Below are 27,813 nucleotides of genomic sequence, written 5' to 3'. Positions count from 1 at the left end.
GATGTTGATTCTGATTTGTTTTCTATTCCAGAGTCAGCTGAAACAATATTCTAGAGGAGATTGTTTAAGCAACATTCTACATCGTTTCTAAGACTTATTCATGCTATCTAGGACCTGAACTAAATTACATTACAAAACTAAGACTGAATATTAGGCCCATGGCTCTAAGAAAAAGAACATTTTTCTTTTGGCAAAGCTGATATTTACATCCTTCTTTATGCTTACCAAACAAGAAGATCCTCTGAATTTATACTACAATTCTCTTTTTTCCTTCGGCTGCAGAAATTTTATTTCGTATTTTACTCTAATTTTAATGGATTCATAGGTTTATTACCATCAATTTTTTATTACTTTCTAGAGCAGCTAAGGTATAAACATGGGCCCAGAATATACAAATCATGTGGCAATTCCTTTGTGCTGCCAGGTTGACCTTTTAAAAGCTCAGTCAGGTTACCCTGGCCATCGGTAATATTTGGGCACAGGTTTTTCCCATCTCTTTCCAGCAACAGATTTTATAGAGTACTTTGCCAAATACATGGGTATAATGACATTATAAACTGGTTCTTTTTTCTTTACGTTGTATATATTATTTCAAAGAACACAAGCTCCACGAAGGGAGGGATGTTTACCTGCCCCATTGTCAGCTGCATCCCAGCACCTAGAAGGACACCTGGCCTGAGATGACCATTCAGTTGTTGATTAAATGAGCATAATGGATGAGTCAAGTTGTTTTCTGCTGTAAAAAACTAGTTTATATTTTCTCCAGCAGAAGCTATGATTTAGTGATTCTATCCTAAGCCTCCTCCTTTTTACTCCTTTCAATGTATTCCTTCCCTTATTTTCTCATTCTCTTCGTTTTGTGAATTAAATATATTTTTCACTTTTCTAGCTGCCTTCACCAGGGTGGATGCAACAGCCATCCCTCTAACCTGATAGAAGTACTTTAGACACCTGGGAGTGTGTCCACACAGGATGGATATTGAACCTAGTTACCTCTTCCCCAATCCCAGCTAAACAGTTTTCTCGGGTCATGTCGAACACAGATTATCAACAAGGCATGCAAGCCAAGAAGTGTCAGGAGAGCTGTAGGCCAGAGCCATAGGAGGGAACAGACGTGAAAAAGGCAAAATCAGAAGTAGGGAAGAGGGAATGTCTCCAATTAACTGAAGGGCCAACAGAAACAAACAGGGAGGCTGGCCTGGAGAGCTGGACCAGGACACTCAGGCAAGTGACTGGACATCAGAAACTCAGGAACCCAACCAAGCAATGTGTCAAGGCCAGAATCTACAGTGGCAGCAAGAAAGGAGCTCAATACAGTTGAATGGACCAACCAAGGCTCTCTGAGAATGTCTTTCTGGGGAGGTCAGCAGCCCAGGTCACCTATCTGGAGTAGGAATTGAGTTGACCAAGAGTTGAGCAGTCCTTATGGTCTACCAGGACGAAGTGAGCTTGGCAAATAACTGGAGATAACACACTTTATCTCAATCCATTTTATGACAGCCTTAAGGGTGTGACAACATGCATTTCTAATGCTTAAGGTCTTGCCACCCCAGAAATTTAGTGGCAGAAAAAGCACTTCTGTTGTAGATCATTCTGGTTGCACTTCTTACTGTAGTTCACATAATTTCATGATGTTCCAAACTTGTTCTCTTCTCTACGTTGAAGGACTAGGGGAATTTTTAACGCTTTATTAAGGAAAATGATCGGTTTTCCTTTCATGAGACTATCTTAGAGGTCTCCAGTTCCGGGAAGACAGTATCCAAATACCACTGAAATGACTTGCAACCCAACTGTTTCCTTAATTCAACACGCTCACTAATATCTCCATAGGCAAGATATTTCAGATTAGGTCTTCGTAAAAAAACCTGCTCCTAAATGGAAAGAAAGAGTCATTTCATTAAACCAGACAAATCTTTGGTAATCAAATCATGGTACCTAACATAGCAGTATATATTTTCATCTGAACTAAAACAAAACAAAACGACGACAGAAAACCTTCCCTCTGTACGGGGAGGGCAGAGACACACATAGGAGCTGGGACTCACTCACCCCACATATATTCACCGGATGTGCTGTGACAGACCACGATGAAAGTAGCATAGAGGGACTCAGGAAGTCTAAGTCCTGCTTCTCAAGAGTTCTAGAATCATAGCCACCTATTGTAGTGTTTCCCCTTTCTCCTACTCTCTCAATGATGCTCAAGGACAAAACCCCTCACTCCCCGATCCCTATCAACACTTCCATGGTTTCAGAAATGGGGGGTGGTGGCAGCTAAGGGCAAATTGACTCTGGAGGAAGACAACCTGGCTTCAATTTCTGGCTCTGCTATTTATTAGCTATGTGACCTTGGCTGCTACCCTCATGAGACTGTGGTGAGGACTGAACACTTTCATACGTGCAAAGCTCTTAGGAGACTAAGGCTGGCACATAGTAGGTGTCATGTCAGTGTCGGCCATTATCACCACCACACCTGGTTAGTCTTTTCTGCGTTCTTGATTTAAGGAAGCGCCAAGTATGAGTGTCTAATGGACTCAAGCTCTGCCATGTTAAAAGAGGTATTCTAAGTAGACCAAAGCCTCCTTGAAAGCAGAACCTTTGTATTTTCATCTGTGTATTCCCAGTGCCTGGTATATAGCACAGTAATATTGTTGAATGAGAGGAGCTTGCTTACCCAAATTAGCATAGTATGGGCATGCCATGTTGGACTCTCCCCAGGGATCTTTAGATCTTTGCCATCATGTCTTGCCACTCCTAGTTCCCCAGGGGGGGTTGGTGCAGAGAATGGGCCTGAGGGAGGGTGTCCTCGTTTTGGAGTGAAGGCAGAGAAGACCTTAGCCAACATCTCCCTGTCCAAAGCCTGTTTTACCCAATGACATTCACTCAACTTCCCAACACGCTGTGTCATACAATCCATTGATTTTATGCCGAACATTACATGCTTTTTATATTAGATGGAGCTTTTGGTAACTATATCCCCCATGAAATTCGGTAAACTACTCAGTCCTAACTGTGTTCAAGTCACCATTTAAATCTGTGACCTCTGGTCACAGAAAAAAAAAAAAAGCTTAAAATCTCTCATAACTAAAGAAATGCAATTTTAAACAATGAGATATTTTTAACCTATCAGATTAGAAGAAATACAAAGTTTAATTAAAACTAGGGTTGGAATAGTTGTGGGGAGACAGGCACTTTTATATACATTTGATGGCAGTGTAGGTGACAGTGTAGGCAGTGAAGGACCATTTGGACATTATTCATCAAGATTTAAGATGCACTAACTCATGGTCCACAAGTCCATGTCTTCAGATTTATTCAAGATATATCTGCACAAATGTGCAAAAAGATACATGTAAAGGATGTTCATTTTGGCACTGTTAAGGAATAACAAAAAGCCAAGATGATCAGAATGTTTATCTCTGGGGGCTATTTATGAATGGAATCAATTTTAAAAGATCCATTCAAAGGAAATATTTAAAAGGATGACATGTTTATCTGCTCTGATTTTAAAAGACTTTGAAAGTATGTTTTTTTTCGGTACGCGGGCCTCTCACTGTTGTGGCCTCTCCCGTTGCGGTGAAAGTATGTTTTTAAATTATACTAATAAATGGAAAAATTACAACAAAATATTGCTGCTGAAATCGAGTTAGGTAAAAGAAAAGGATATATACTCATGTGTATGTGCATGTTAACAGGAAACTATAAACAGTAATTTAGTGGTGGCTTCTGAGGGGTGAAACTACCGGCTTAGAAAGCTTAGTTTTCACTTCATGCTTTTCAATGCTGTAAGACAAAAATGTGTATGCGTTACCTTTTTAAAAATATTTTTTTAAAAATCAGGAAATAGGGCTTCCCAGGTGGCGCAGTGGTTGAGAGTTCGCCTGCCGGTGCAGGGGACACGGGTTCGTGCCCCGGTCCGGGAAGATCCCACATGCCGCGGAGCGGCTGGGCCCGTGAGCCATGGCCGCTGAGCCTGCGCGTCCGGAGCCTGTGCTCCGCAACGGGAGAGGCCACAACAGTGAGAGGCCCGTGTACTGCCAAAAAAAAAAAAAAAAAATCAGGAAATATAATAAACATACCAAAAAAAGCACATAGAATATAAATGTGCACCTTAGTGAACTGTTGAAAAATCAACCCCAGAAACCCTAAGTCAAGAAATAGAACACAGTCAGCATCTCAGAGGCCCTTGCCTTTCCGTTCCTGATCATAATCCTTTCTCTTAGTTTTTTTGTTTTTTTTTTTTTTTTTGCCGTACGTGGGCCTCTCACTGTTGTGGCCTCTCCCACCGCGGAGCACAGCCTCCGGACGCGCAGGCTCAGCGGCCATAGGCTCATGGGCCCAGCTACTCCGCGGCACGTGGGATCTTACCGGACCGGGACACGAACCTGCGTCCCCTGCACCGGCAGGTGGACTCTCAACCACTGCGCCACCAGGGAAGCCCCTTTCTCTTAGTTTGAAGTGCTATCCTGATTATGTATTCATTTCTTTGCTTTTCTTTCTAGTATCGATATCTAATTATCCACACATAGATTATACGGTTTGATTTTTACCTGTTTTTAACTTTATAGAAATGGAAAAATACAGTATATATTCTATTGTGTTTGGCTGCTTTTGTCCACCATTATATCTTTCAGATTTACCTATACTGTTGTATGTATATTTAAAGTTGATTAAGTTTCATTGCTATATAGAATTATATCATTAAACATATTTATTCATTCCACCCCTGATGAATATTTGGGTTGTATTCAGTTTTGGCTTACACAAACAATGCTGTTTATAAACATTCTTGTTCATGTGTTCTGGTGCACAAAAGCATGCTTTCTGTAGTGTATATACAGGATGGAATTGCTGGATCATGGGATATTCATGTCTTTTATTACTTGATATTGCCAAACTGTTTTCCAAAGTGAGTTTGTAACAATTAACACTCCCACCCAGTGTCTGAGACTTCCTGTGCTTGCCAACACATGGTCCTATCAGACTTTAAAAATGTTTTGCCGTGTATGTAGAAATATCTCATTGAGGTTTTAATTCATATTGCCCTGATTACTCAAGAAATTGAGTATTCTTACTTTTATAATTTAAAATAATAAATATTAGATCAAGACCAGGACATATAATATCACAGAGAGATTCTTACATATTTCTACCCATGTATCTGAAAGGAGGTCTTGTTGTTACTGTCCAAATTTGTTTGAACTTTCAAATTAAAATGAAGCTGCATCTATATGTTCTCTGTATGCGCATTCTAAAGGTCCCGGCAAGGGGCTTAAACCATGGGGAGATGCACAAATGAAGGGGCCTGGCTTTGATGTAAAAATCTTTTGACTGTTGGGCTTCCCTGGTGGCGCAGTGGTTGAGAGTCCGCCTGCCGATGCAGGGGACACGGGTTCGTGCCCCGGTCCGGGAGGCCGGAGCCAGTGCTCTGCAACAGAAGAGGCCACAGCATTGAGAGGTCCGCGTACGGCAAAAAAAAAAAATCTTTGACTGTTAGAGAAAAAAGGAGCAGAGGTTCTTGTGTGGTCCCCAAACCAGCTGCAGCCGCATCACTTGGGAGCTTGGTAGTAGAGGAAAAGAATCCAAAATTTGCAGGTGCAAGTGTAGCAGCTTAAAATGAACAAATTAAGAATAGCATCTGAAAATGGGTGGGTGAACAGCTGAAGGGTTGCCCTAATTTAAGGAAAAGTACAAAAATTGGTATCTAGAAAGCAGCAGCAGGCTTCTTTAGAGCCAGTCCCTCTCTGTACTCTCACTCATCTTTCCAAACCAGGGACACATCCTTCACCTTGTATTCATCTAGCCAAACGTGCACCAGTCTGAGATTATTATATGCCAAGGCTTTTACAATTCCAGTGTGGTTTGCAACGTGTTGCTTATCAATATGTCCTACTCGAGAGCAGGGGAGTATAAAGAGTTGGCCTCCACACATCCAGATCTAGACATAAGAAAAATAGAAAACATATTAATGATTAATGAGTGTTTGCTAGTAATAGGCAACTGCTGAACTAAAACAAAAATAACCATAGCTAACATTTATTCAGTTTCTTATTTCATTTGATCCTCACAACAACCCTTTCATGTAGGTACTGTGATCATCCCTATTTTACAGATGAAGAAACTAACACATACATTGGTTAAGAAGCTTGCCCAGTGATATAGTGGCAGAGCACAAGGTTCAAACTCAGGAAATCTGGCCCTAGAGTCAGTGCGCTGAATGAGTCAGTGATCCTGCCTCACTTACACATGACCAGTTCTGATACTGATTATGTATGAAGACTGACAAGATATTTTATCTTAGGATATTCTCAAACAATATTCTGAGAGTAACATTTTCTGAGGTGATTAAGTATTGCTGGATATAAGCAAGTAATAAGAGAAATATCAATCATGGCTGAATTCACTTATTCATCTTTTTTGCACTTAAAACACTTTAAAACGCTTATTTTTAATAACTTTTTATTACACAAAAGCAAAATATGACCATTGAAACATTAAGAAATGTAGAAAAGCACACGCAGAAAAAAGTAAAAATAACTTTCTGTTTTAACACTGTCAGCCAATATTAATCCAAGTATGTATGTGTACATACATAGATACACAACATTAAGATAACTTGCTTTTCTTCATTTGATATTATGTGAAGGTACTTTAAAAGCCTTGTATTGTTGGACATTTTGGTAGTCTTTGATTTTTATTATTATAGATAATACCACAAAAAATGTGCTTGTAACATAAATCTTATGGATAGTACACTTGCATGACTCTTCTCTTTACTTTAATTCAGTGATTCTTGCGTGGTCTCCAGACCAGCAGCAGCAGCATCACTAGGGAACTTAGAAATGCAAATAGTTGAGCCCACCCAGACCTACAGAACTAGGAAGTCTGGGTCTGGGAGCACAGTAATCTGCATTTTAACCAGCTCTTTAGGTGATTCTGATGTACACTAAAGTTTGAGAACCACTGTTCTAATTGATCAAGGTAATATATCCCAGTTTTATAGATATTTTCTTAGGTGGATTCACCTAATCATTTAGGGAACAGTAGTAGGAGAATAAGACTCACTGAAAACAATACTCAGAAGTATTATGGTGAAATATATCACTCAGATAGTCAGAAAGGATTATGTTAAAGAAAATGGAAAAGCAGAACTTCTGACGTAACATGAGACCTACTGACTGGTGCAGTCAACCTCTAGAGTTCTTTAGAAATACCCAGAAACATCCCAACAGAATGTCTAGAAAAATATCCATTGAATTCCTTCTCTAAAATGGATGGCTCAGTAGAAAAACCCTTAGACCAAAAGTCCAAAGAATTAGGTTCTTTTATCATCTCTGCCACATGCTTAGGATCAGACTATCCTCTCTGACTCTCATTTTCATCTGGAATTGAGAACTAAATAGTTGCTCATTTAAGCTACCACTTGGGGGTGCTTTGTTATGCAGCAAAAGCTAACTGATACTAGCCACCTATAATGTCTTATTCTCTTTTTTCAAAGTGAGAACTTAAAGAAATTTGGAAAATCATTAATATCTGTTTAATAATTAGAATGGATACAGAAGTATCTATTATTATTGGTACATTCTTACATGTTTGAAATGTTTCTGTATTAAAAAAAGAAATCTGGCTATGAGTATAGAATAGAAAACAAAAGTCAAGTAACCAAAGTGATAAAGGAGGAATATAAGTAAAAAATGTATTTAAAAACTTTCTCAAAAATCAAATTGAGGGAAGCTATTGCAATGTAGCCCAGTGTTCATAGGACCCACAAAGTTGTTCTTTTCTTCTTGATTCATTCTCAAAGGGAAACATGATCCATCTGGACGTTTTGCTCTGTTCTTTGTTCATGTAGGTGACGGTCAGCTTTCTTTCTCAGATATACTGCTGGAAGTAGTCTGTCCAGCTCCCAGTTTCTATTATTATTATTATTGGAGGAGGAAGAGGATGAGAAGAAGGCAGAGCATCCCATTAAGAGTTAGTATAGTGTAGTGGCGCACAGCACAAACTCTAGGGCCACTCAGTGTGGTTCAGATCCCCTATGAGCTGTGTGATCTGGGGCAAGTTACCGAAGTTACTCAACCTAGTTGTGTCTCAGTTTCCTCACCTGTAAAGTGAGAATAATAACAGTACCTGCGTCATGGGATTGTTATGAGCATTAGCAAATCTGATACTTGTAGAGTGCTTAGAGCTCTTGTTTTGTAAATGAGAGTGTATCTCTGTTGTACTGAAGTGCGGTAGACTGCAAGTGTGGTCACAAATGCTTTTCATTCTTACATGCATACTTAATTGCAATGTAACTGAACTTCATTCCACCAAGAAGCGAGGTTTATTTCTCCATCTCTTGAATCTGGTCTTGGCCTCATGATTTGCATTGGCCAACAGGACATTAACAAACGTGATGCAAACAAATGCCTGAAAAGTGTCTGTAGCGCTTTGGGACTTGCCTTCTCTTGCTGCTCTTGGGAAGCTTGTGACCACTTCACTGTGAATGAGCCTCACTAGCCTGCCTGACAATGAGAGACAAATGACCTGGTCATTGCCACTGTTCCACCTATTATTGGGCCAATGTCCACATACGTAAATGAGGCCAGCCCATATGAGCCAGCACCAGCTGAGCCTCCCAGTGAGCAGAGATGTGTAAGCAATACCAGTAGAAACCAGCCATCCTGGCTACGACCAAAAGAACCACTTCAGCAATACAGTGAATTCTGAGGACTTACAATTGATTGTTGTTTTAAGCCACTGTATTTTGGGACAGTTTGTTATACAGCAAAAGCTAACTGATACACGAGGGAACATATTTCTCTTAACCAGTTTTACTCATTAAGTAAATAGGACCTCCGTCCACTGAGTTGCTCATTCCAGAAACTTGGTGTGATAGATGGACATACTGTTCAGCAATATGATCTCACTCTCCACCCCTCACTAAGGGGTAGAGTATATTTCTCTGACACACTGACTTTGGGCTTGTCCATTTGACATGCTTTGGCCCATGGAATGTGAGCAGACACAATGCCTGTGGAGGCTTTAAATACGCTGTGTGGTTTGGCTTGACTTTTGCATTCCTGCTTATCAACATGAGAAGAATCTGCCCAGAGTTGCTACCAGAATGACGAGCAGAGCTGACCAAACCCAGAGCCCAGAGCCCAGCCCTGCCAGTGTAAATTCCGAGGCAGAGCCACGCTGGCCAACACAGAGACACAGGAAAGAAAAAAGCAGATGCTTGTTGCTCTAAGCCAACCAGTCTTTTTTTTTCTTTTTTTGTGCGGTACGCAGGCCTCTCACTGTTGTGGCTTCTCCCGTTGCGGAGCACAGGCTCCGGACGCGCAGGCTCAGCGGCCATGGCTCACGGGCCCAGCCGCTCCACGGCATGTGGGATCTTCCCGGACCGGGGCACGAACTGTGTCCCCTGCATCGGCAGGCGGACTCTCAACCACTGTGCCACTAGGGAAGCCCAGCCAACCAGTTTTGAGCTCGTTTGTAACAAGCATCATCGTGGCATTAGCTGACTGATCATTGGGTTGTCCATGACACCCCTTTCTCTCGATAACCACGTAGCTGGTCAGTCTCTGGGTTTTGTCCATTCTACTTGTAAATATGCCTGGAATCTGTCCAGTTCTTTCCGTCGCCGTTGCTACTGCTCTGGTTCCATCCATTGTCACCCTTTGTCCAGGTTATTGTAAGAACCTCCTGGTCTGCCTGCCTATCCTCCACTATGTCAGCCTCCACAGCCACTGTCACTGCCCTGCTTAAAACATACCAGTGGCATTTCATTGCACGTAAGACACACCTAAATCCTTACAGGGTCCTGCAGAGTCCTGCCCCTGCCTCCCTCTCCAGCTTCATCTTGCTGTTCTCTCCTCACTCATTCTGGTCCAGCCTCACTGGCCTTCTCCACTGACACATATGGGTTGGAAGGCGGTCCGCTTTCCAAGTCAGTGGGAAGAAACTGGGGCTCTTCTTGCTCTTTGTCTGTAATCTGCATTTGTGAGGGGAAGCAGGGGTGCATCATGAAACAAAGCCAGAGTAGGAGTTTCTCAGTCAGTCTTGCTGGCCTCAGTTATGGGGGTGCCTCCCAGATTCAGGCTGCCTATTCATTTTAATTTCTAGTGGGATCTCATCTTTTCCAGTCTCAATAAATATCTTAGTAGAAAGTTAGGAGAGGCTGCTGCCCAGATACCATTTTAAATTAGAACTCTGGGAGAGCTGTAGCATAAAAAGAAAGGAAGGAACATTGGCTGAGAGCACTTTAGGTGGCAGAAGCTGTGTTAGATGCCTAATGCCCATTGCTGCAGTGAATGCACACAGTACCACTGCAAGGTGTCTATTATTCTGATCGTTTACACGTGGGGCCTTTTAGACTCTTGAGTGGTTCAACTACTCAGCAAATATTTCTCAACCACTTTTTACATAGTCAAAGTACCAGGTGCTGAGAACGCATTTTGAACAAGTCAGATCTTTCCCTGCCCTCATGGAGCTCACAGCTGGTGGGAACACACAACTGGCAGAGCCCAGCACAGAATAAAAATGGGGTCTCAGGTTCAAAAATTATTAAAAGTTTCAAGATGGCAACAGCAGAGCATTAAGCCAAGTGTGGGGTTCTTCTAAACGTGGTACCACGTGCCACCACCCAGGCCGCATGTCTACACGGCCTGCCCTGCACACACAGACAGGAGACAAATGTGATACAGCACAATAAGTGCTGTAATGGGGGAAGCATGCATAGGAGGGGAACGGATCCCAGACTTGGGTGTGTGTGTCTATGTGAGGGAGGCGGGTAAGGAAGAGAAGGTCAAGAAAGTCTTCCTGAAGAAATTACATCAAAGCTGTAGCTACGGATTACGGCGGTGGGGAAAGAGGAAAGTGAACAGAGGCAGGTGATGATTTAGAGGTAGAACTTCCCAGATAAGGTGAGGTCAACGTGGGGCAGGAGAGGGAGTATGGAGTCCAGGGAGGCTGGACATCACATGGGTGATGTGTGTGCAGATAACTGGTGGGGTGGGGGAGAGGTAGCATGTCATCCACTCATAGAGGGAACATGGGAGGAGGAATTTGGGTTTAGCATACCTGTGGGACACCCCTGCCGTGGTAACTTGCAGGCGATAGGCCACACAAGCTTATGACTCAGGAGAAGGAACTGGGAAGGAGCGAGAACTGGTGTCAACAGCATCCGTTAATCATGGGAACGTGATGTGGATGAGGTTACGGGGAAGGTGGAGAGAACAGAGAAAGAGGGGCTTAGGGAAACCCCTTAGGGGTGGAAATTCCGTGCAGATGGGCCAAGAAAAGTAACCCAGTGAGGCAGTGGGGAGCCACGGTCCGAGCAGGGGGCTAGGTGCTGGGCAACTTGCCTAATCCTCTACTGTGTCAACGCAGGACAATTGCCTTCAGCCTTTCTCTACCGCAGGCGTGTGGTTTGCTCTCAAATCACAGCATCCAAGGGATGCAGCAACCTTGGGCCGAATCCGAGCTGGCACCCGTGTCTAAGAGGCTCAGTCTGGAGGGTGAGGTAGGTGAACCTCCAAGCATAGGGCAGGGCCCCAGTTCCTGCAGGAGTGTATCTTGCCCCTTGGGGGACACCAGGATGGAACCCTGGGGCAGTGTGGCCAGACACAGAGCAGGTTGTCTGTTCTCTCAGGGAAACAGAAATGCTAATCTGGAGCCTGGTTATGAGGCCTATTCCGAGGTTGGGAGTGAAGCTGCAGCTCCGTGGGCACCCAGCGAGTCATCATTTTCCACGAGCAATGGTAACACTGAGCTCAGGTCAACTAAAACAAATTCAGGGCATTGGAGGCTTCCAATATATGGCCAGCCTTAGAGAGAAGTGACTTAGAAACAGGGTAAACCCGAGCTGAGGGGTGGGGGGGGGGTGCTTAAGATCTGAAGTTGAGTAGATCATACAAGGTAGGAAACGATAGGTTTGGAGCACATTACTTATGATTGCTGTGAGTTTGGGCAAGTCAGACTACCTCTCTGTGCCTCGGTTTCCCCGTTATTAACAGGAGATGATGCTGGTACCTACCTCACAGGTTTATTATGAGGATTAAATGAGTTAACATCTGTAACATTTCAGAGCAGTGCATGTCACACATAATAAGAACTTGGAAATGAAATACATTTTTATCCTTTACATCTCAACTTAAATGCCATTTCTGCCGTGGCAGACACACACCTCCCCTAAGACAAGGCTAGGTTCACCTTTTATATGATCTCACAGTACTCTGTATTTCCCCTTCATTGCATTTATCAGAAATAAAACTAAATAACTACTCATCTCACTCTACCGCAGATACTGGTAGAATGGAAGCTTTATGTCATTCGAAACCACTTTTGCTTTGAGTGCTACTGTATTTTAGCACCCATCACGGTGCTTGGCATGTGACAGGTTCTCAATAAATACTGCTGAACGAGTGAATGAATGAATGAATGAGGATTGTGTCTTCTGAATGCCCAGCATGTGGCACAGCCTGATGCAGGAGGTGCTCCTTAAATGATGGCTGTGTTGAACACTGAACTTAACTAGAACACTCAAGAGAGCCCTAAACTGAAACAAGATTTGGTCAGACCACCATACAGGTGTTAGTTACAGCCATGGGAGTTGATGTAGGTATATTACGAAAAGTATTAACAAGGGGACGGCACAGACGCTGGCCGGAGAGAATAGAGGAGCCACCACAGGTCCTGGTGGCCCTGCCCTGCCGGGTGCTACCACTTTTGTTTCTGGGCCATGGGAAGGCTGAGATGCGGAGAAGGGAGGCGTGACGGGCGGCAGGTGGGAGGTATTCGGCTGGCTCAGAGTAGAGGTTCTTTCCCATCAGATAAGGAAAGAGTGCACTAAGTTAACAACAAGCATGGCTTCACAGGTGCAGAGCGGCTACATGTCAGCCCTGAGCCCTGAAGAGCACGTGGGGTAAGAAGAGAGGGTTGACGAGGGGAGCAGTCTTGGGAGCACCCATGTTTAAGAGACACACAGGAGAAATTCCTGTGAAGGAGATTGAGAACAGCTGAGCGATACAAGGGGCTTTTCTTGGATTTTGCCCTAAAACCCAAGAAAACTTCTGGAAAAGACTGGTGTACCATGTCAAATGCTACAGTAACCTCAAGCACACGGAAGACCAAAAGCCATCCATTAGGGACACGAATATGAAACTAATGCCAGTGCCATATATGATGTCAGAGGAAGGATGCTGAGGGCCTCCAGGATCTGATTTACTGTAACGAAGAGTGAGAAATGAAGTAGATGCAGGTGTAGCTGATCTTCCCTTAGGAAAAACCAGGTTACTTGGGTAGAGAGGGCTGCTGGTGTCAAGAGAGTGCCTAGCTATTTATCAATTTACATGTTTGTTTATGAAAAGAGAGAGCCAAGCACACTTAAAACGTATCAAGTAGCTGAAAATATTGAAGCAAAGATAATGAATGCAGTTGAGTAATAAGTTTGCTGTTATTTGCTGTCTGGAGGGAATGTAAAGCCAAGATAAGGAATACACTCTTTTTTTTTTTTTTTACTGTATGATATCACTTGTAATGTGGAATCTAAACAATACAAATGAATGTATATGCAAAACAGAAACAGATTCACAGATATAGAAAACAAACTAGTTCTTACCAAGCGGGGAGGGGCAAGGTAGGGCTATGGGATTAAGAGATACAAACTACTATGTCTAAAATAGATAAGCAAGAAGGATATATTGTATAGCACGGGGAATTATAGCCATTATCTTGTAATAACTTTTAGTGGAGACTTACCTGTAAAAATACTGAATCACTATGCTGTACACCTGAAACTAATACAATACTGTAAACCAACTATATTTCAATAAAAATTTTTAAATAATACAAATGAATCTATATACAAAACAGAAACAGATTCACAGACAGAAAACAAACTTATGGTTACCAAAGGAGAGAAGGAGTGGGGGAGGGACAGATTAGGAGTGTGTGACTAACAGATGGGAACTATTATATTGTATATAAAATAGATAAGCAACAAGGATTTACTGTATAGCACAAGGAATTATATCAAATATCTTGTAGTAACCTATAATGGAATATAATCTGAAAAAGAAAAACTGAATCACTATGCTGTACACCCGAAACTCATAAAATATTGTAAATCAAATATACTTCAATTAAAAATATTTTTTTTTAATGGTGGAATTTTGAATCCCCAAGATTCTGTTTCTTTGATTAGAAATCAGTATTTTTCTGAAATATTTATTGTTCATTAGTATTTCCTTTAAAAGTCTTAAAATTCATTTATGTATATAATGCAACACCATTCCAAACCTTAGGGATTGATTTTGAAATTGCTGAAGTGATTGAGAAGAACAAATTACACTTAGAAAATCCTGAAAATGAAGAGTAACAAGGGACTTACTCTACCAATTAATAGACTTTATCGTGAAGCTACAGAAAATATCAATGCACGTGATTGGCTCAACAACTGGCAAATGGATCAGTTGAACACAGAAAGACCTAAGTATATATGATAATTTAATTTGTTAAAAAATGTGTCATGCCCGTTTCTTTCTCTTCATAATTGTCACTTGATTAACAACTTGAAAAAAATGCAGAACTTTAACTCCTATCATGCACGAAAGTCTAAATGTAGTAGAGAATTAAATATAAACAATGATGTCATAAAACTATTAGAAAAAAATTATATGAAAAATTATTGGATTTGAGAATTATAAAAGTTAAAAAGCAAAGCAAATATTTTACTTGTTTAAAAGCCTTTAGTATTTAGCCTTTTACCATTATATAATATCTATTTTCTGTTTATTGCTTTTAATCTTAAATGCCAATTTTATGTTAATATTGCCACTTCAGCATTTCTGGTTTGGATTATTCACCTAGTATTTTCTTTTTTTTAAATTTTATTTAATTTTTTAACTTAATTTTATTTATTTTTTAATACAGCAGGTTCCTATTAGTCATCCATTTCATACATATTGTGGTTTTGATTTGCATTTCTCTAATAATTAGTGATGTTGAGCAGCTTTTCATGTGCTTCTGGGCCATCTGTATGTTTTCTTTGGAGAAATGTCTATTTACGTCTTCTGCATATTTTTGGATTGGGTTGTTTGTTTCTTTATAAACCTGCATGAGCTGTTTATATATTCTGGAGATTAATCCTTTGTCCGTTGATCCATTTGCAAATATTTTCTGTGTATGATCCTTTTAATGTGTTGCTGGATTGTGTTTGCTAGAATTTTGTTGAGGATTTTTGTTTGTTTGTTTGTTTTTCGGTATGCAGGCCTCTCACTTTTGTGGCCTCCCCCGTTGCGGAGCACAGGCTCCGGATGTGCAGGCTCAGCGGCCATGGCTCACGGGCCCAGCCGCTCTGCGGCATGTGGGATCTTCCCAGACCGGGGCACAAACCCGTGTCCCCTGCATCGGCAGGTGGACTCTCAACCACTGCGCCACTAGGGAAGCCCTTGTTAAGGATTTTTGGATCTATATTCATCAGTGATATTGGTCTGTAATTTTCTTTTTTTGTAGTATCTTTGACTGGTTTTGGTATCAGGGTGACGGTGGCCTCCATAGAATGAGTTTGGGAGTGTTCTTTCCTCTGCAGTTTTTTGGAAGAGTTTGAGAAGGATGGGTGTTAGCTCTTCTGTAAATGTTTGATGGAATTCACCTGTGAAGCCTTCCAGTCCTGGACTTTTGTTTGTTGGAAGATTTTTAATCACAGTTTCAGTTTCATTATTTGTGATTGGTCTGTTCATATTTTCTGTTTCTTCCTGGTTCAGTCTTGGAAGGTTATACCTTTCTAAGAATTTGTCCATTTCTTCCAGGTTGTCCATTTTATTGGCATAGAGTTGCTTGTAGTAGTCTCTTAGGATGCTTTGTATTTCTGCGGTTTCTGTTGTAACTTCTCCTTTTTCATTTCTAATTTTATTCATTTGAATCCTCTCCCTCTTTTTCTTGATGAGTCTGGCTAATGGTTTATCAATTTTGTTTATCTTCTCAAAGAACCAGCTCTTAGTTTTATTGATATTTGCTCTTGTTTCCATTTCATTTATTTCTGCTCTGATCTTTATGATTTACTTCCTTCTGCTAACTTTGGGTTTTGTTTGTTCTTCTTTCTCTAGTTCCTTTAGGTGTAGGTTAGATTCCTTATTTGAGATTTTTCTTGTTTCTTGAGGTAGGCTTGTATAGCTATACACTTCCCTCTTAGAACTGCTTTTGCTGCATCCCATAGGTTTTGGATCATCATGTTTTCTTTGTCATTTGTCTCTAGGTATTTTTTGATTTCCTCTTTGATTTCTTCAATGATCTCTTGGGTATTTAGTAACATATTGTTTAGCCTCCACGTGTTTGTGGTTTTTACGTTTTTTTCCCTGTAATTGATTTCTACTCTCATAGCACTGTGGTCAGAAAAGATGCTTGATATGATTTCAATTTTCTTAAATTTACCGAGGCTTGACTTGTGACCCAAGATGTGATCTATCCTGGAGAATTTTCCATGAGCACTTGAGAAGAGAGTGTAACCTGCTGTTTTTGGATGGAATGTCCTACAAATATCAATTAAATCTATCTTTTCTATTGTGTCATTTAAAGCTTCTGTCTCCTTATTTATTTTCATTTTGGATGATCTGTCCATTGGTGTAAGTGAGGTGTTAAAGTCCCCCACTATTATTGTGGTACTGTCGATTTCCTCTTTTATAGCTGTTAGCAGTTGCCTTATGTATTGAGGTGCTCCTATGTTGGGTGCATATATATTTATACTTGTTATATCTTCTTCTTGGATTGATCCCTTGATCATTATATAGTATCCTTGTCTTTTGTAACAGTGTTTATTTTAAAGTCTATTTTATCTGATATGAGTGTTGCTCTCCAGCTTTCTTTTGATCCCCATTTGCATGGAATATCTTTTTCCATCCCCTCACTTTCAGTCTGTATGTGTCCCTAGATCTGAAGTGGGTCTCTTGTAGACAGCACATGTATGGGTCTTGTTTTTGTATCCATTCAGCCAGCCTGTGTCTTTTGGTTGGAGCATTTAATCCATTCACATTTAAGGTAATTATCAATATGTGTGTTCCTTGACCATTTTCTTAATTGTTTTGGCTTTGTTATTGTAGGTCCTTTCTTTCTCTTGTGTTTCCCACTTAGAGAAGTTCCTTTAGCATTTGTTGTAGAGCTGGTTTGGTGGTGCTGAATGCTCTTAGCTTTTGCTTGTCTGTAAAGCTTTTGATTTCTCCATCGAATCTGAATGAGATCCTTGCCGGGTAGAGTAATCTTGGTTGTAGGTTCTTCCCTTTCATCACTTTAAGTATATCATGCCACTCCCTTCTGGCTTGTAGAGTTTCTGCTGAGAAATCAGCTGTTAATCTTATGGGAGTTCCCTTGTATGTTATTTGTTGTTTTTCCCTTGCTGCTTTCAATTTTTCTTTGTCTTTAATTTTTACCAATTTGATTACTATGTGTCTCGTTGTGTTTCTCCTTGGGTTTATCCTGCCTGGGACTCGCTGCACTTCCTGGACTTGGGTGGCTATTTCCTCTCCCATGTTATAGAAGTTTTCGACTATAATCTCTTCAAATATTTTCTCTGGTCCTTTCTCTCTCTCTTCTCCTTCTGGGACCCCTATAATGTGAATGTTATTGCGTTTAATGTTGTCCCAGAGGTCTCGTAGGCTGTCTTCATTTCTTTTCATTCTTTTTTCTTTATTCTGTTCTGCAGCAGTGAATTCCACCATTCTGTCTTCCAGGTCACTTATCCGTTCTTCTGCCTCAGTTGTCCTGCTACTGATTTCTTCTAGTGTAGTTTTCCTTTCAGTTATTGTATTGTTTATCTCTGTTTGTTTGTTCTTTAATCCTTCTAGGTCTTTGTTAAACATTCCTTGCATCTTCTTGATCTTTGCCTCCATTCTTTTTCTGAGGTCCTGGATCATCTTCAGTATCATTATTCTGAATTCTTTTTCTGGAAGGTTGCCTATCTCCACTTCATTTAGTTGTTTTTCTGGGGTTTTATCTTGTTCCTTCATCTGGTATATAGCCCTCTGCCTTTTCATCTTGTCTATCTTTCTGTGAATGTGGTTTTTGTTCCACAGGCTGCAGGATTGTAGTTCTTGCTTCTGCTGTCTGCCCTCTGGTGGATGAGGCTATCTAAGAGGCTTGTGTACGTTTCTACACTCACTTTTAAATATGTATCATTCACAAAATCGATTCTATTCTCAGACACAAGAATGTGCTTATTAAGTTACGAGGTCCTGAAAGGGGGACTATTTCATATGCTTCATTCTCAGAGGGCAATGCAATAAAATGAGAAATAATCAACCAATCAATAGAAAGCACCAGAGGCATGGATGTTACAAAAATAATGCCTGGGACGGCAGGGCATGGAGGAGTGCGGTGAGTCCTAGCCAACCGCGGGCTGCAGCAATGTGCGCCCAGGCGGTGATCACAGCTGTGGCGCCCCCTGATGGGCCCCCAAGGATGCCTGGATGGGCACACACTCTAAGTATTTAGAAATGATGGAATTAGATATAGGAGATGCTGCCCAAGTTTATATAGCATTATTGGTTTACCTGGACCTCATGGAGAGTAAAAGTTGGCACATGAAGTAAACTGTGTGGGATTATCAGATCTCCAGCTCATCTGCCTTCTTGGTACCGAGAAGGACAAGGGTTACAGACAGTGGTGCCTACACCTGTCAGTGCTTCCCTCAGCCATAACAGGATAAGGGAGATCTTGAAGGCTTCTCGAAAATTGCAAGGTGATCCAGATTTGCCGATGTCTTTTACTTCCACCATAGTGGAGTTTGACTCCACAACAGTCTATTACAAACCTACTGATGGATTTATGCTGCCAGATCCTCAGAATACTTCCCTTAGAAGATGACACCTATCTTTCCCGATGCTTGCTTTATTCACACAAGATTGGACTTAGACCCCTCAGCCTGATTCATCTTTTATCTCAGACCTAGTCAGGGTTGACTTAGCTGGGCCCATTCCATAAGTTTTCTTTTCAAGAATAAAACTTTCCCAGATAGAGGAATTAATTTTATTGAAAAATATAGGCTAGTTGCTCTAGAACTTTCTCATCTGGAGACAGTTTAATTATAGTTGTATACAAGTTTATGCCTAGGGTGTGCTCAGAAGGGTAGAACATTGCTGAGGCTGCTACCTCTTTCCATTACTCAACCCTCTCAATGCCTTTTGGTCACTACAGCTAGCCTAGAGTGGCATTTCATGCACACTTTGACACCTGGAGAGTTTACTTTAGTCTGCTTTTTCATCCCCAATAGAAAGTATTCTTTCAACTGCTTTTTTTCATGTTGCAATTACTGTTACTTCCCTCTTTGGTTGACTTTAAATCAAAACTAAAAATATCCTCCTCCAGAGTGTAAAATTAAATGTCTAGATTAATAGGGACCAGAGAATTGCTACCTACACGAGTACTGGGTCTTTTTCTTCTGTTCTTATTACCACCTGTACTGTATCATAGCTAGAATATTACAAGGGAGATAGTAGGGGACAGTGTTAACCTTAAAAACATCTTTCTTAAGTAGACCCAGTTTTTCCACCTTTGTTAATGCCTCCCAATTAAGTTGCCTAAAGTATAAACAATTATATGGAAAAGATGTTTCAAGTGACATTTTGGGGCATATAATAGTCCATATTATAAATGACTTAACAGTTTAAGGCAAGGGTGAGCAAAATTTTTCTGGAAAGGGCCAGAAAGGAAATATTTTAGGCTTTTCAGGTCATATAGGCTTTCTCACAACTTCTCAGCTCTGCTGTTTGTAGGACAAAAATAACCATAGACAGTATCTAAATGAATGGATATGGCTGTATTCCAATAAAACTTATTTGCAAATGCAGGGCCATAGTTTTCCAACCCCTGGTCTGGGGAAATAGTCAATAAACATATATAGCTAATGAATGGTATGTTATGCATCTATTAAAAATTAGTCATGAATATACTAAAAAACATGAGAAAATATTTAGTATCAAAAAGCAAGATACAAAAGTGTATGAATGCATATGATTATGGCTATAAATAACACACCAAGTATATAATAAAAAGATGACAAAATAAATTACTAACTGGTTGTAATAGGATGGCAGGGCAGGAAATGCATGACTTTACCTTTCTTCAATATTTTAGTTTTTCTCCATTTGTATTATTTTTATAATAAAAATGTTTTTAAATAAATAAATAAAAATAATGCCCGGATCAGAAGGGAACAAATGAGTAGGAAAAAAAAAAAGCAATGAAAATAACAAACTTACAGGATACTGCCAAACAGGGACTTGAAGGAAAAATATATTGCTCTAGATATTCCTATATTCAAAGTAAGGTATCTGAAGCATTACGAGAGAAGACTGTGCTTAAACTAACTTTTAAAAAATGTAGAAAGTAGCCCGCCAAAAGAAGGAAGAGGGAGATAAAATCCAAAGCAGAAAAAAACTGGAAAAACACAAAAAGCAAATCTGGTGAACATCTTAATACATGCTAAGAGAAACGCAGTTCAAAGTATAATCGCTGCAGATGACTTCAGAGAGTATAAAGAGCAGTTGGCAAAATTAAAGCGGAACAATAATGGCTGTCACTTACTTATCAGCTCCGATAAACTCTTATCTTTACAACAACCCTGTAATAGAGAGAATTCTTTTCTTCATTTTACTTGTAAGGAAACTAAAGCTCAGAGAGAATAGGAATTTAGCCATAAATGAAGCTGTTTTCTCTACACCCAGTTGTCTCTGTTGGGAAAAGAGACAAAGCAGAGAAAAGGGAGAAAAAGATGTGAAGGGCAATGATGGCGAGCTCACAGCCCAGACTTTTATGCACAGTTCAAAATGATCATTATAAAAATCTATTAGAATTCAGTCAAATACAAAAAATTACCTATGATTAACATATGATAAACGTTTGAATAGCTTAGTATTTTCTTCAGACTCTCCAGGAATATCTACTTTGTACCTTATTCTCCACCCCCATTACTTCATTAAATTTCTTTTTTTTTTTGGCCACGCCACGCGGCTTGCAGGATCTTAGTTCCCCTACCAGGGACTGAACCCGGGCCCTCAGCCGTGAAAGCAGGGAGTCCTAACCACTGGATCACCAGGGAATTCCCACATTAAATCTTTATAAAATTCTGAGAATGGCATTTTTACTTATTCCTGTTTAACAGATGAGGAAGCCGAGAACTAGAAAAATGAATGACCTGCCAAGGATCATACAGCAAGTGAGTGGTAGGGCTGAGACTCACCCTAATGTCTAGTGCTTCAATATATTAGGATTTTTTAAAAAATTAAATCTATTATTTTTATTGAGACATAATTTATACACCACCAGAAATCCACGTTTCAAAGGCTACAACTCGGTGATTTTCAGTATTTTCACAAGGTTGTACAATCATCACCACCGTCTAGCTCTGGAATATTTTACCGCCCCACAAAGAAAACTGGTACCTGTTAGCAGTCACTCTCCTCCCTCAGCCCCTGGCAACCACTAATTTATTTTCTATTTCTATGGATTTGCTTAGCCTGGACATTTCACACAAATGGACTCATAAATATATGGCCTTTTATGTCTGGCTTCTTTTACTTACCATGTTTTCAAGTTTCATCCCTGTTGTGGCAGGTATCTCAGGATTTAAGAGTTAGGAGAAAACTTATTAGACATCTTCTACCAAATCCTCTCACTTTACAGATGGAGAAACTGAGACTTAACATACCCCATAAATTCAGCGACACCCAAGTCCCCTACCTCCTAATCCTGTGTTTTTTCAACACACTACTAATACCAAGACAATCAGAATAATAAAAAAGAGATTCCACAAACAGATAAAAATATCACATTAATCTGACATACCATATATTAGAAAAAGCATAGGTAAGAAAATCTGGTCTTTTGTTAAAGGTTTTCCATTTCTGTGAGGAATCCCATAAATCATTTACTTCATGTGACACCTGAACGGCACCAGATGCTTGTGTAGGGAAACAGGGTGTCGCCGCCACAGCACATTACATGACTTGGAGTTAGATTTTACTTTCTGTGTACAAAGGTAACTATTTAAAACAAAAAGTCTTAATTACCCTTAGTGAAAGTTCCAAATTTTCTCCTCCCCAGAGATTCATGCCTTTGTCGTACTGTCCGATTTCATTAAAATAATGCCTATTTATAGCAAAAATTCCTCCAGCCATTGCAGGTGACCTAAAAAGGACACACAAATATTAAATTTATTCCATAAATTCAGTCATTATGGGTTTTGGCCAAAACTATATTAAATATTAGTGATAACAGTTAAAAACTAGAAAACACCCATACTAACACCAAAATTATCTTAATATACATTGAAGTATGTAAAATTACTAAGGTAAAATCACAACTACCACAAAATAGGCAACAAGAGCTTTAACTTAGCTCTCATCAAATTTTGTAAGCAATCTATTCTAAAACGTTGTCTTGGTGACAGGGGAAATTTTCTTTAGTATGTGAGCTTCCCACAGGGATGATGATTGAATTGGGTAGTGGGAATTTAGAGGTCTCCCTTTCTAAAGGCATTAAGCGAATTGTCATATTTACTTCTGGGAAAACCATAATGTTACATAGCATCTTTTTTGGTGGGCCAACAGCAGAGCCCAATAATACCAAACTATGTAGTTTGAAAATAATTACGGATCCATTCATTCATTGTTCCAAAAAGTCTATGTAAAGCCACTATGATGTGTTAGGGATAAATCAGTTAATCAACAAGCAAAGGTGGAAGTAGGGAGACTAGTTAGAGGTTGTTGTGATGGTCCCAGAGGAAGATGATGGCATCTTGGATAAGGGTATAGCAATGAAGGAGATGAGATGTGGCTGAATTCTATATAGGTTTTGAAGATGGAGCCAGCAGACTTGCTATGGGTGGGATGTGCAGGGTTGGAGGAAGTTTGGCCTGGATAACCTGGAAGATGGCGTTACCATGCACTGATTTGTTTGTTTGTTTGTCTGTTTTGACCGCGTTGCAGCACGTGGGATCTCAGTTCCCCAACCAGGGATGGAACCCGTGCCCCCTACAGTGGAAGCGCGGAGTCCTAACCGCTGGACCGCCAGGGAAGCCCCTAGAGTTACCATGCACTGAGACGGGGAATGCTACGGTGGAACGAAGTTTTTGGTGGGAAGATTCAGTTTTGGACATATCTGAGGTGTCTGTTCAGCATGAAAGTGGAGATGCCAGTAGGCAGCTGGATAGGGGAGTCTGGTGTTCTGAGAGAGGTCAGAGCCTGAGAGTCACCAGTACAAGGTGGATGAGAAGCAATGGGTGAGCGAGGGGAGGTGAAGAGGACAGAGCCCTGGGCACTTCAGCAGTGAGAGGTCGGGGAGGAGAGGAGGAATCAGCAAAGGGCATGGAATAAACCAGCAGTGAAGTAGGAGCGAGAGCTGGGGGCTCTGGTGGTCTGGGGGCCGTGGGAAGAGTGCCCGTCAAAGAGGAGGGAGAGGCCAGCAGCATGGACACGGCTGACAGGCCACGTGAGACTAGGACTGAGGACTGGACAAGACAGTGTGAAGCTAGCGGGGAGGGCAAAGCCTGACTGCAGTGAGCTTAGAGTCGAGTGAACTGTTAACAGAACTGGAGAGAGCGATACCGACGACTCTTTCTAGGTGGTTTAATACAAAGGAGAGAAAAGGAAAGGGGAAATGCCTGATAAAATAAAATCATTTGATTTTTTTAATTGTGAGAGAGAGCAGCACGCCTGTAGTCTGCTAGGAGTCATCCTATCTGGTAACTGGACGAAGCTGATCCCTGCATATCCCCCTCCCTGGGGGCCACGAGTGTCATTGGTGGACGCTTAAGGCCACGATTTTCCTTGCTTGTTCTAAGTTTCACCCACCTTTTATTTTTGTCATTAGAACTATTGTAAGTAGGGGAAAAAATATATCTTCAGATATGAATGCTAATTCATGGCTAATACCTAAAATTAATTTTTTTCCTTTAACTCTTTAAAACAACCTATATTTTTCTTACATATATTATTATACATTATAATTGTATTATAACATATCATATGTATAATATATATTCCATATGTAATATATACATATATAATCACACAATTGATATTATACTGATTTTTTTAAATTGAAGTATAGTTGATTTACAATTTTGTGTTAGTTTCTGGTGTACAGCAAAGTGATTCTAATAGACATATATATATTATTTTTCAAATTCTTTTCCATTATAGGTTATTACAAGATACTGAATATAGTTCCCTGTGCTATACAGTAGGTCCTTGTTGATTATTTGTTTTATATAAGGTAGTGTATATATGTTAATCCCAAACTCCTAATTTATTCCTCTCCCACTTTTCCCCTTTGGTAACCATAAGTTTGTTTTCTATGTCTGTGAGTCTGTGAGTCTGTTTCTGTTTTGTAAATAAGTTCATTTGTATCATATTTTAGATTCCACATTATACTGATGTAAGTTTTTTATGGCCTGAGTTTTTAAATTTTAACATATTGTGAGAATTTTCCTTTTTAGTTAACTAGCCTTCAAAAATTTTAACTCTATAATATTCTACAAAATATGAATATACTTTTTTAACCATTTCAATATCGAACATTTATGTTGCTTTGATTTTCTTACTAAAATAAATATTGATACAATATATATTTCTGGACCTATCTCTCAACTCCTTGAAGATAAATTGTAAGAAGTAGAATTATTGCATTAAAGAGTAAGAATATTTATAAAATTTTAAATTTATATTGCCAAATTTTCAAAAAGCATTTACAAATGTATACATACTAACAGTGTATTAGAGTTCCAAAATGTTACTTTTCTAATTGACTATTAGAAATCCTATTTCCATATTGAATTTTTACAGCCTAAAAAATACTTAAAATGTGAGATACAGAAATATTACAAAAATTATAAGTCAATTTTTTGGTAAATGGAGTATTTCAGCTACTTCTTACTAAAAGTAACTTCATTTTAGATTATGTTGAGATGAACTCAAAAGATTGATGCTTTATTTTTTAATTTTTTAGTAAATCATGATTTTTACATATTTTTATTTAAATGAAGTATAACTTTGTTCTTTTTCATCCTGAAGTCTGTAACATTAACAATAGCTACCATTTATACTGATCCCTTCCTCTGTGTCAGGCCTTTAGTTATGTGCTTTACAAGTATTGGCTCATTTAAGGCCCTCAGTAATCCAGAGAGGTAGGTATTATTATTATCATCATTTTACAGATGAAGATACTGAAGCTGAGAGAGGTAACTGGCCCAGCTAAGGGCTGCCTTGTTTTTTCTTTTTTTTTTGGCCGCACCATGTGGCGTCTGGGATCTTAGTTCCCCAACCAGGAATCAAACCTGTGCCCCCTGCAGTGGAAGCATGGCATCTTAACCACTGGACCACCAGGGAAGTCCCCTAACGGCTGCCTTAATGCACAACTCCAGGGATGCTAATTACCTATAGTCTTTGTGAACAGTGCCTTCTGGAAATATGCAGTGCACAGCCTGTGCAGCTGTACATGGCAGCCCTAAACATCTAACAAGTGATGGCTGGGGCAGAGGAATATCAGAGTCATACAAAGTTATGAGTCACACGAAGAGTCATTCGAAGTTATACGAAGGAATCTGCATGTTATCCTAAAGGCAGTGGAAAGACAATAAGCAAGATGGGTGACATGTGCAAAGTGGGGTTTTAAGAAAATTAACGTAGCAACAGAGAGACTGGAATGAAGAGGAGGAGCTGTAGGCCAGACTGTCCCTTAGGGTGTAGAGTCTAAGCCTGGAGCAGTGATGGCTTGGGCCATGAGGACTGTCAGAGAGATGGACAGATGTGATATGAGAATCATCACAAAGGATGGGTCTCCTGGAGCTGGTTAATCACTGGATTAGAGAAGGCAATGGGAGATCTGGAAGATGGCTATACAGTGTTCATATGTGGTCATGCTTAATGGCTGCATAATCCATTACAGTTCTGGCATGAAGTATTGATACTATATGATTTCCCAATCATTCCTCCCACTTCTTAGATAGTCTTTATTTCATCCTTGATTTAAGAGGTCAGTTTGCCTACTAAGAGTAGGGGTTCAGGGCAGGGGCAGCTATTGGGATTAAGGGAGGTACTAAAGTGGAATGGGAATACCCACTTCTGGGAATGAGTGGATAAAAGGATTGCAAGGCAGCATGAGGCCGGAGAACCATCAATGTGAAGAATCAATTCACATCTCTTAAAGGAACAAAGGAAATAGATGGTGGAATTGAACCAGGGTTGGAGCTTTGCAGGGCTGTCGTGGCAGAAGTGCAGTGGGATGTGGCAGAAGAGAAGAGAATTTATAGATCAGAAAGTCTAGACCACAGAAGCAGAAAGAAAACTGTGAGGGGTAAAAAGAGAAGTCAAAGAACTGGACATCTTGTCCAAGGGTGGGCGTGGGGGGAACAGAGCAGGAAAAAGCCAGGAGGGTCCTGGGTTGTGGCCAAGGAGAGGGATAACTGGTAATTTAGAAGGTGAAGATCCAGGGTATGGCTGTAGGAATAATATTAAATATCTAACATTTATACAGTACTTATTATGGACAGATACTGTCCTAAGCTTTGATATATGTCATTTAATTCTCATAAGAGCCCTGTGAAGTACTGTTATTCTCCAGACTTACAGATAAAGAAATAAGGTGCAGAGAGGTTAAGTAACCCATTCAAGATCACACAGCTCTGGCTAAATTAAAATAGAGGCAAAGATCAAGGACTTGCTAGGCTATGGCGTTAGAAAATTGACTCGTGGTTTGTAAAACAAAGAGGTTAACATTAAAGGAGAAGTGAGCCTGGTGTCAAAGTTATCAGTAAATGTGGGGAGTGATCTGGAGGAAGTCTCTTGAGAAACAACCTCACAAGTGCAGTTAGAACTCATAACATTCAAATTATTCTCACATTTAGAAATATATTTTCCAAGACTGATATTCCAGGAAAATCACATTCATCTCAACCTATAAAATTACAGATGGAAGCACTTGGATAAATATTTTATACATGAATTTGGCAAAGACATCGACTTTTTCTGGGCTATCCACAGTGCTAGTTTTTTTTTTTTTTTTTTTGCGGTACGCGGGCCTCTCACTGTTGCGGCCTCTCCCGTTGCGGAGCACAGGCTCCGGATGCGCAGGCTCAGGGGCCATAGCCTCACGGGCCCAGCCGCTCCGCAGCATGTGGGATCCTCCCCGACCGGGGCACGAACCCGTGTCCCCTGCATCGGCAGGCGGACTCTCAACCACTGCGCCACCAGGGAAGCCCAGTGCTAGTATTTTGATCATTGCTAAACATGCAACTTGTTCCTGAGAACCAAGTCCACATTTTAAAGCTGGACCTCTGAAATCAGAGGGACACTAACCATGGTGGTATTCCGAACTGGGGTGAGATGCACATTCCCAGTGAGCGAAACTTAAAGAAACAAAACCTACCACATTCTATTATTACAGACTTTTAGAAACAAGATAAATAATAAAATATTTCTCTTCATTAAGCTCATGAAATCAAAGTCATAATCTCTGAAAGCTTCCCCCTGCTCCCAATACCTACGTGCTATTTTTCCATTACCAGAAGAAATCTCACCGGATAGGTCTAGTAGGCCCTTCTGGTCCATCCATCTCATAAGAGAAAACATGATCCCATTTAAATTGCAGATACCAGTTGAAAGCTCCCCTGACAACAGGAGAGGGCTGGTATTCCAGGGTCACATAATCAATGACATCTATCAGCGGACACACCACCATTCGGGGGTCCTTGGCAATGGCATTCAGCAAGGGCTCCAGCCACACTTTATTCACTTCGCAGTGGCTATCCAGGAACACCAGAACATCCCCTGGGGAGGCAAG

General features: G+C 40.4%; 1 protein-coding gene and 1 pseudogene across 1 annotated transcript; one reads left to right on the top strand and one right to left on the bottom strand.

Annotated features, from left to right (window-relative positions):
• Positions 1-1,582: 1,582 nt before the first annotated feature.
• Positions 1,583-27,813, bottom strand: LOC112395767 (inactive polypeptide N-acetylgalactosaminyltransferase-like protein 5; the record flags this gene model as incomplete). Its single annotated transcript, XM_024739130.1, has 4 exons — positions 1,583-1,871; positions 5,786-5,935; positions 22,044-22,161; positions 27,551-27,813. Coding segments are annotated over 4 exons (687 nt in total), but the record flags the coding sequence as incomplete, so codon positions are not given.
• Positions 18,339-18,840, top strand: LOC112395785 (tRNA-splicing endonuclease subunit Sen15-like; annotated as a pseudogene).

Source organism: Neophocaena asiaeorientalis, unplaced genomic scaffold (genome assembly GCF_003031525.2).
Source record: "Neophocaena asiaeorientalis asiaeorientalis breed wild unplaced genomic scaffold, Neophocaena_asiaeorientalis_V1.1 scaffold145, whole genome shotgun sequence".
In the NCBI taxonomy this organism is placed as follows: Eukaryota; Metazoa; Chordata; class Mammalia; order Artiodactyla; family Phocoenidae; genus Neophocaena; species Neophocaena asiaeorientalis.
Note: the sequence above shows the minus strand (reverse complement) of the source record. Positions and strands in the feature narration are given on the sequence as shown.